Raw genomic sequence first — 9,132 nt, 5'->3', positions numbered from 1 at the left:
TCAGCCATCATTTCTCCAAGCTAAAGAGCCCCAAGCGCTTTAACCTTTCTTCAAAGGGAAAGTGTTCCAACCCTTTTATCATTCTAGTTGCCTTTTTCTGCACTTTTTCCAAAGCTATAATATCCTTTTTAAGGTGTGGTGACCAGAACTGTACACAGTATGCCAAATGAGGTCACACCATCGATTTATACAGGGGCATTATGATATTGGCTGATCTGTTTTCAATACCCTTCCTAATAATCCCCAGCATAGCATTGGCCTTTTTTATTGCAGTCGCACACTGTCTCGACTTTTTCAGTGAGTTATCTACTACGACTCCAAGATCTCTCTCTTGGTCAGACTCTGCCAGTTCGGACCCCATCAACGTGTATTTATAGTTAGGATTTTTGGCTCCAATGTGCATCACTTTGCCCTTGGCCACATTGAACCCCATTTGCCACATTGGCGCCCGCTCGCCCATCCTCGACAGATCCCTTTGGAGTGCCTCACAATCCTCCCTGGTTTTCACCACCCTGCTGTTCTGGCACAGCTGTCCTTGAAAAAGAGCAGTTTCTGTCAAAGCTCTCTCAGCCCCACCCACCTCACAGGGTGTCTGTTGTGCGCAGGGGAAGGGGAAGGAGTTTGTAAGCCGCTCTGAGACTCCGAGTGAAGGGCGGGGTATAAATCCAGTCTCTTCTTCTCTTCTTCTTGTCAGGGATGCTCCAGGCTGATCCTGCATTGAGCAGGGGGTTGGACATGGAAAGGCATGGGCCCCTTCCAGCTCTGTGATTCTATGATTCCTTCAAGGTTCTACTCAGCTTGGCAGTGGCTTTCTAGGGCCTCGGGTAGAACTCTTTCACATCACCTAAAGCCCGGTTCCTTTTTAAAAACTGTTGATGCCGGGGATCGAACCTGGGACCTTCTGCTTGCCCAGGAGATGCTCCTCTATTGAGTCACAGCCCCTCTCCTTTTTTATTGTCTTTATTAATTTTAATTTAACATACAGTGCATTAAGCAAAGATACAGTGTAACACAGTGCATCCAACTACAGCAGTAGTATCTCAATGGAGAGATTCGAACCTATAGGCTTAACCACTTGAGATAGAGAGGGTTGGGGGGGGGGAGAATGTCTAGGGCTTGTGAGTAGGAGACAACAGAGTACCAGGTTGACACAAACATGGAGAGATGTGGTGTGTCTGATTGTGAACTCTTGAGTGAATCAGAAATTTTTGCCATTACATAATGTTCCCAAAGTTTGTCCTGCCAGGTTGCTACTGATGGTGCTGCAGGGGATTTCCAGTTAGTAGCAATGGTTAAGCGGGCTATTGCCGGGAGAGTTGAGATGAGTTCTCTTTTATGGTCCTGATGACATGATGGGTGATGTGTTTCATCCATGGGTTCATAGAGAATGGGTTTCATCCAAAGCTGCCTGGAGTTGAGCAGCCATCACATCACTACCGACAATAGCCTGAACCATCTTCAAAGAGTCCTCAACCAAGCGTGTATTGTAGGTACACAGTTGCCATCAAGTCCTCAATGATCTATGGGAGTCCCAACAAGAGTGAAAAGCAGAGGTGGTACGGTCCCTTCCAAGTACTGACCCCTGCCTAACTTCTGAGATCTGATGGGATCGGGCTACACCATGCTGCCTCCCCTCCCAGTATACTGTAGTAGAACTGAGATATGAGTAGGATTGATAGATATATTGAAGTCACATAGACATGGATGACTATTGTCAGAGTCTCTTCTCTTGTTGATACAAGACACCTCCAGTGTTCCCTCTAAGCTGAGTTAATGTGAGCTAGCTCACAGTTTTTTAGCCTCCGGCTTACACATTTTTGTCTGAGCTCAGGAAGGGATGGCTCCAGAGCAAACTAATTTATGCAGTAGCCAAATCGCTCACTCACAGCTTTAATGCCAGTAGCTCACAAAGTAGAATTTTTGCTCACAAGACTCCACAGCTTAGAGGGAGCATTGGACAGGTCCAGTGCAAACCTAAACAGAGTTACACCTTTCTAAGCCGATTGACTTCAGAGGGCATAGAAGGGTGTAACTCTGCTTTGGATTTTCCTGCTAGCCACAGCTATGGTACCCGTGTGTGTGGCTTAGGTGGAGAACGAGTTGAGAGTAACCCCTGTGTTAGAAGCACAGGCTCCTCTTTTGGAATCACAGGAACCTTCTGGATGTGGGGATGGACCCGGAAATGAAATCACAGGATGTGACATCACAAAAGTGATATCATATCCTTGCTCCACCCCAAAGTTTCCTGGCTCCACCCCCAAAATCCCCAGATATTTCCTGAGTTGGACCTGGCAACCCTATACCAGGGCCAATTCCAGGTTTTGAGGGGCCCTGGCAGACAGTGCCCCCATCTGCCCACCACCAGGGCAACCCTCATGCCTTCCTTTCCAGCCCCACACATGCATGCCCCCACATCCTTCTGCTTGCAGCCCATCCCACTGTCCATGCCTGCACCACATGCATGCCCTTTCCCTGACAACAGTGGATGCAGCTGGGAGTAATGCTGCCATGGCCATCACTGGGCACGTGCCCTTCATTAATGATGCTGGGTGGTTGTGAACATGGGTAGATAGGTGGCAGGGGATATCACTTGGAGGGGGTAGTGGCCCCTCCCAGAAGTCCTGGTTGGCCACTGACAAGATGCTGGACTAGATGGACCACTGGTCTGACCCAGCAGGGCTCTTCCTAGGTTCTTGTGGAGGCCTCAGCCTCTATGCCCTGTTGTTGGCTGTCCAGAGGAACTGGTTGGCCGCTGTGTGAGATGGGATGCTGGACTAGATAGACCATTGGTCTGATCCAGCAGGGCTCTTCTGATGTTCTTATGAAGGCCTTTGTGCACTGTTTTTGGAGCTCTAGAGGAACTGGTTGACCACTGTGTGAGACAGGATGCTGGACTAGATGGACCACTGGTCTGATCCAGCAGGGCTCTTCTTATGTCCCTATGTTCTTATGTACTTACACCCTGGCAGCTGCCCCACCTCAGAGTACCCTGACGTTGGCCCCGACTGCCACCTAAGTTCTCCGCAGTGGTGCCCAACCCAGAAGCACTCTCAGACTGAGAGCAGGTGACCATGGACAGGGAAAAGAAGAAGTGTGAAGAAGGGAATGAGATGGTATTCAGCTGAGTCTACGGAATTAGAACAGGTTCTCCAGGCTTCCAACATTGATCCTTCCAATAAAAGGAAAGTGGGCTTGATATTTTCACTAGGAGGGAAAGGTACACATAGGGCTTCTTTTAAAAAGCTAGGAGTTCATCTCTGCGTAAGAGAAGCAAGCACGGGAAAGACTGCAATCTCCCCCCAATTATGCTTCTTAAATCCCACCAGCTTTTTTGGGGGGGGGCACATCCCGGACCCCTCCACCCCACTGTTTCAGAGGCAACGATCATTCAGAGCACCTTCCCAGTTCATTAGTTTTCCTTACTATGCAACGGCATTTCCTTGCAGTGAGACAAGAGAAGAAGAAGAAGAGATTGGATTTATACCCCGCCCTTCACTACCCAAAGGTGTCTCAGAGCGGCTTACAAACTCCTTTCCCTTCCCCTCCCCACAACAGACACCCTGTGAGGTGGGTGGGGCTGAGAGAACTCTGACACAAACTGCTCTTTTTCAAGGACAGCTGTGCCAGAGCTTGCGACAGACCCAAGGTCATATCAGCAGGTGCAAGTGGAGGAGTGGGGAATCAAACCCGGTTCTCCCAGATTAGAGTCCGCACACTTAACCACTACACCAAACTGGCTCTCTGTGCCGCGCAGACAAGCCGAAAGTGCAAATAACTTTGCTTTTTAAAAAAAAAAAACAAGAGAGTCGCCTGTTGCTATAGTTATTGTGAAGTTGCTGTCTTTTTTTAAAATCATAAGAAATGTTCTTAAAATACATTGCTCTTTGGAAGGAGGAGGAGGAGGAGGAGGAGGAGATTGGATTTATACCCCGCCCTTCACTACCCAAAGGAGTCTCCGAGCCGCTGACAATCCCCTTTCCCATCCCCTCCCCACAACAGGCACCCTGGGAGGTAGGCGGGGCTGAGAGAGCTCCTACAGAAACTGCCCTTTTTCAAGAACAGCTCTGCCAGAACTGTGGCTTGCCCAAGGTCATCCAGCAGCTGCAAGTGGAGGAGTGGGGGATCAAACCCGGTTCTCCCAGATTAGAGTTCGCACTCCTAACCACAACACCAAACTGGTATTCAAGAAAAGAGCTCTGGACTCTGGGGAGCGTCTTCCAAGGCGACCCTATGGAGAAATACTCCAGTCGATACCCATTAGAGTCAACTGGCCTAGGTCGGAATAACTCTGCACAGAATTGCACCGTCAGGCTCACACAAACCCTACACCATGTAGCTGGAAATGGGTACCATTCCTGGAATCCTGTTCAATTCCGTGGGTGTGGAGGATTAATTGTTTATTTACTGGCTTCATTCCTCCTCTGCCTGTCTCCCCATTGGGGACTCAAAGTGGATTACAGAGTTCTCCTCACCTCCATGTTATCCTCCAAACGACCCTGTGAGGTAGGTAAGGCTGAGAGAGTGTGAGTGGCCCAAGGTCACCCAATGAACTTCTGTGGCAGAGCAGAGATTTGGACTCTCAGGTATGGGGTATGGGGGAAGAAGGAGAAGAAGGGGAGGAGGTATGGGGGAAGAAGGAGAAGAAGGGGAGGACGAGGAGGAGAAAAAGAAGAGATTGGATTTATACCCTGCCCTTCACTACCTGAAGGAGTCTCAGAGTGGCTTACAATCACCTTTCCCTTCCCCTCCCCACAATAGACACCCTGTGAGGTAGGTGGGGCTGAGAGAGCTCTGAGAGAACTGAGATTGGCCCAAGGTCACCCAGCAGGCCTCATGTGGAGGAGTGGGGAATCGAACCCAGACCTCCAGATTAGAGTCCACCACTCTTAACCACCACACCAAGCGGGTTCTCTTAGGCTGAGGTTAGGCTAGTGTTAGTTTGGGCTGAGAGCATGTGACTGTCCCAAGGTCACGCAGCAAGCTTCTGTGGCTGAGCAGGGATTCGAACCTGGGTCTCCTAGATCCTAGCCTGACACTCTAACCACTACACCACGCCGGCTCTCTGGGTAGCCCGCCTGTGCCACAGGGACTGCAGCAACAAAGACCCATGCCTTGTTTTTTAACCGCTCTCTAAGCACTGCATTACGCAGTACATGTTTGCCGAGCCGTGTGGGAAATAAGAGGATGTGATTTAGCGATACCCGTATCTGGCTCTCAGGAAGACCCACGGAATGCAAAATGCTTCAGAGCTCTGAAGAATGCAGGCCTCTCGGGGATTATCTCATGCTGTTCAAAGGCCTGGGAATCCAGGAAAACAGCCCCCCTGCTTGGAGACCGGGGGTTGGATCTAAACAAGTTTCCCCCCAGGGAATAAGGAAGGCGGGTCCCCTCGGACCACCAAAAAAGGTCATGCTGTGGATCATGGGACCTACCCAGACAGAAGCCGTGTGGGATGGGTGTGTGTGTACTAAGGAGGGGAACGGGACTGAGTGAAAAAAAAATGGCTGGATCCAACCCCTCTGGCAGCCCAACCCTAAGCCGTTACAGCCTTCAAAACCTATCGACTTTGAAAGCAGGGACTCTGTTTAGCATTGCACGGCAAGCGGTGTTACCAATCTGCACAAAAACAGAATTTGGCTTCCTGATCTTGCGTTCTCCCCCCTTTGCTGACAGCATTCTTCAATGTGATATAAAGCGATTCTTTCCTTAAGCTTTATTATTCCTGCGGGATCATCTCAGGGTGGTTTTTTTATTATTATTACGCTCCTAAACGACTTGGCAAGGAGCTAGTCCGCCTCGTTTCCCCTTTCCCATTAGCCTTTAATCCACCTTGGCATGTCATCCATCTAGTTTGGCATCGGTGGGGAAATCTGCACTGACAACCACTTTGTGTAATCCCCGTTCCCCTAGGCTGCCTGGCATGGCCATCAATCTGTGTTTCAGAGGCTTTGTGTTCAGGGACTTGAGTCCTGCCATGTGGAACTCTGCCTTATGGCGCAGGAAGGCTCACTTTTTGGGGGTTTCGCTATCCTGAGGTGAAATGTTGGCTTCTTGAAAGCTACCGGGCGATGGGGAATCAGTGGAAATCTTGAATCAGTGGGAAAAGATTTCAGCCTTTGCTGGCAAGAGCAAAGGAGGCGAGATCGTCCACGCTCTGTCCGGATACTAACACTGGAAGTCACCTCAAGAGTGAGCCACGATATTAGGATGGCGGTTGTGAATGTCCACCCACTTCCATCACTCATCGGCCGCATTGTTTCTAGAATGTTCACTTCCATCAGATTCCCATAGGATTTCTTCTCCCCTCTGGCATGAACCCAAAGTTGACATCCCACTTGTCCCAAACAAAAATCCCTGCTAAGATTTTCTCCTTTCATTACACCATTTCAGATGTGGGCAGTGTTCCCTCTAAGCTGCGTTAGTGTGAGCTAGCTCACCGTTTTTTTAGCCCCCAGCTCACACATTTTTGCCTTAGCTCAGGAAGGATGGCTCCGGAGCAAACTAATTTATGCAGCAGCCAAATCGCTTGCTCACAACTTAAATGCCGGCAGCTCACAAAGTAGAATTTTTGCTCACAAGACTCCACTGCTTAGAGGGAACATTGGATGTGGGTCTACTATTATGAGAGTGCCGGCGACAATGAATTGACAGCCATTTAGTAAATGGTCACTCCTCACGGGATCTCCTACTGTTTGAAAGGGCTGGCATTACCTTGTACGCCATGGGAACATCCTAAGAGTCTAAACGGGAAGGAGGGAAGAGGACAGAGTTCTTTTTTGTTGGGAGGGACATCGGACAGAAAAACAGCAGGGGTGCTCCTGGTCATACCTCCCCCTCCCCACAAAACACATGGGAGCCAAGGACCACAGATGTATTCTGCCACCATGCCTCAGTTAGAATGAAGAAGCACAGAGAAGCACATTGAAGCTAATTCTCACACTCGGAGTTTGATAGATTTAATGGAAACGAGCCACCTAGGGAAGCAAAAGGGAGCCGGTTTGGGAAGATGCATGCCCTTTGATGCACGTCTCTCCGATCCAGTTTCTCCCCCCACCGATATCCTTCCATAGTGTGGGGAACTACTCTTCATTACAGGAATGAATGCAGAAAAGAGGGAAGTCCTGCAACCTCGGTCTACATCTCTGATCCCCGCAGAAGCAGTTTAACCCCTTCCCGGTACATATTATTGCTTTAGGTTATTGTTAGTTGCCTTGAGTGTCTCGATGGGAGAAAGATTTGTGTGTGGGCAGGGGGGGGAATCATATACTTGGGGGTAATTACTTGTCAAGTTTAAAAGAGGACTAAGGCAGAAACCCATCTGTACCTATCAGTAGGTACTCATACAGTTCAGAGCATTGCTGCTTCGATCTGCAGTAGAGCAACTGGATTCGAATCCAGCAGCACCTTAGAGACCCACAGAATGGTGGGGGGGGGGAAGTGACCTTTCAAGAGTCAAAGCTCTCCCTTATCTGACAAAGGGACCATTGACTCTCAAAAACTTATGCCCCCCCAAAAAAAATCATGTTGGAATGGAAGGCGTTACTAGACTCCAATCTATTCTGCATGTGTGTTTGTATACACAAGCAAGTGCACACACACATTCTGGGGAAGGGAAGGCTGGCTTGCAACAGTTCATCGGAACTTCCTGAACTGGAGCCAGTTCAGGCTGTATTCCTTATTTGGGACGGAGCCTTTTGAATGCCAGCTGGGATTATTCCTAAATTACTTTTTAGTCTTTTGTTCTGAAACTGCGAACAGTAAAGCCGGAACCCAGTCCTGAAATGGACTTACAAGTGGGTTCCACCCTCCATGCCATGGTAGCAGGGTGGAAAGTGAATGCCCAGTTATATAAACCGAGTTTTGATAGCCACGGCAGATACAGACCCCCACCCGACCAACCCTCTTTGGGACAACAACCTTTCTTCCCCTCTTGCTTAAAGTCCATTTTTTCCTGACTCTGATAGCCAGCAGCAGAAGCCGCTTTCCTAAGCACAATGGAGGGGAGGGGGGATCATTTCAGTTGTCTCCTAGGGGGTGTGGTGGTGGGGGGAGAGACTGGATAGTCTGCCCCCTATTTCCCTCTAATTCCTCTTCAGAAGTCATTGACAGAACCGTGCTGAATTCCCTTCTCCGGGATAGCCCTGTTGAGCTTGCTTCCATCCCTGTTTTTTTTTGGGGGGGGGTTATTTTTGGAGCACATTCTAGCTGCATCTAAAGAGGTGAGTAATGACTCACAAAAGCTCGTACCCTGCCACACATTTTGTAAGTCTTTAAGGTGCTACTGGGCTCTTGCTCTTTTCTACCGCTACAGACAGACTCACAGGCTCTGGATCTACCTGGGGTGGAGGTCTACCTGGGGTACCTGGGGGTCTACCTGGGGTACCTGGATCTACCTGGGGTGGGGTTTTTTTTGTTTGGCTTTGACCCACATTAAAGTCCATGAGAGCATCTCCCGAGTGGAAGAAGAAGAGAGGTGAAGCCGAGGTGGGGTACTTTACCTACTAGGAAATCTGAGATGGCCAGGTTGAGGAGGAAGTAGTTGTTCTGAGTCCGCAGGCTGGAGTCCACCACGAAAGCCAGCATGACCAGCGCGTTGCCCACTACCGTGGCCACGATCAGCAGTGCCATCAGCACGGCCAAGGCGACAGTCCACATCGTGGAGAACCGGCCGGCCAGCTCTCCGGCTGCCTTCTCCTGGCTGCCGGAGCCGTTCAGCGGCCAGGCGACCGAGGAGCTGTCCATTTCAGCACCACCGCGCGCGGCTCAGCGACTCCAGCTGGCGGCAACTGTCCGCACCATCGCCGGCGGCTTGGCGCCCGAAGCTACGCCTCGCCGGGGCTCGAGTCCTGGCGGGCAGTCAGAGAAACGACCCCTCCTGCATCGCCGTCGCCCAGTCTCCCCTCCCCTCCCCTCCTTACACGCCGCAAGTCTCCCGAACGAACAGTAGCCCTCTGGGCAGCGGCGGTGGCCAGCAATTCCTTCTCCTTAAGGCGCTCACTTGGCGGGGAGGCAAGAAAGCCCCGGGCGCTCTTGGCTTGAGTCTTTCGGTCTCCGCTTCTTTCTGCCCTACGGAGCCCGTCTCTGGCTTGTCCTCTTTCTCCTCTCTGCTTTTCTGTTGTTTGTTTCCCCCCC

The 9,132-nt window shown here is 50.4% G+C and overlaps 1 protein-coding gene across 1 annotated transcript in view; it reads right to left on the bottom strand.

Moving 5' to 3' along the window:
• Nucleotides 1-8,742, bottom strand: part of HRH3 (histamine receptor H3) — a 49,959-nt gene extending 41,217 nt beyond the window's left edge. Inside the window, exon 1 of the mRNA XM_015410549.1 lies at nt 8,499-8,742. Within this exon, the coding sequence (XP_015266035.1) occupies nt 8,499-8,742 (244 nt within the window). The remainder of the gene's footprint in view (nt 1-8,498) is intronic.
• Between the last annotated feature and the right edge of the window lie 390 nt (nt 8,743-9,132).

Source organism: Gekko japonicus, unplaced genomic scaffold, assembly GCF_001447785.1.
Source record: "Gekko japonicus isolate JY-2015 unplaced genomic scaffold, Gekko_japonicus_V1.1 scaffold3112, whole genome shotgun sequence".
In the NCBI taxonomy this organism is placed as follows: domain Eukaryota; kingdom Metazoa; phylum Chordata; class Lepidosauria; order Squamata; family Gekkonidae; genus Gekko; species Gekko japonicus.
Note: the sequence above shows the minus strand (reverse complement) of the source record. Positions and strands in the feature narration are given on the sequence as shown.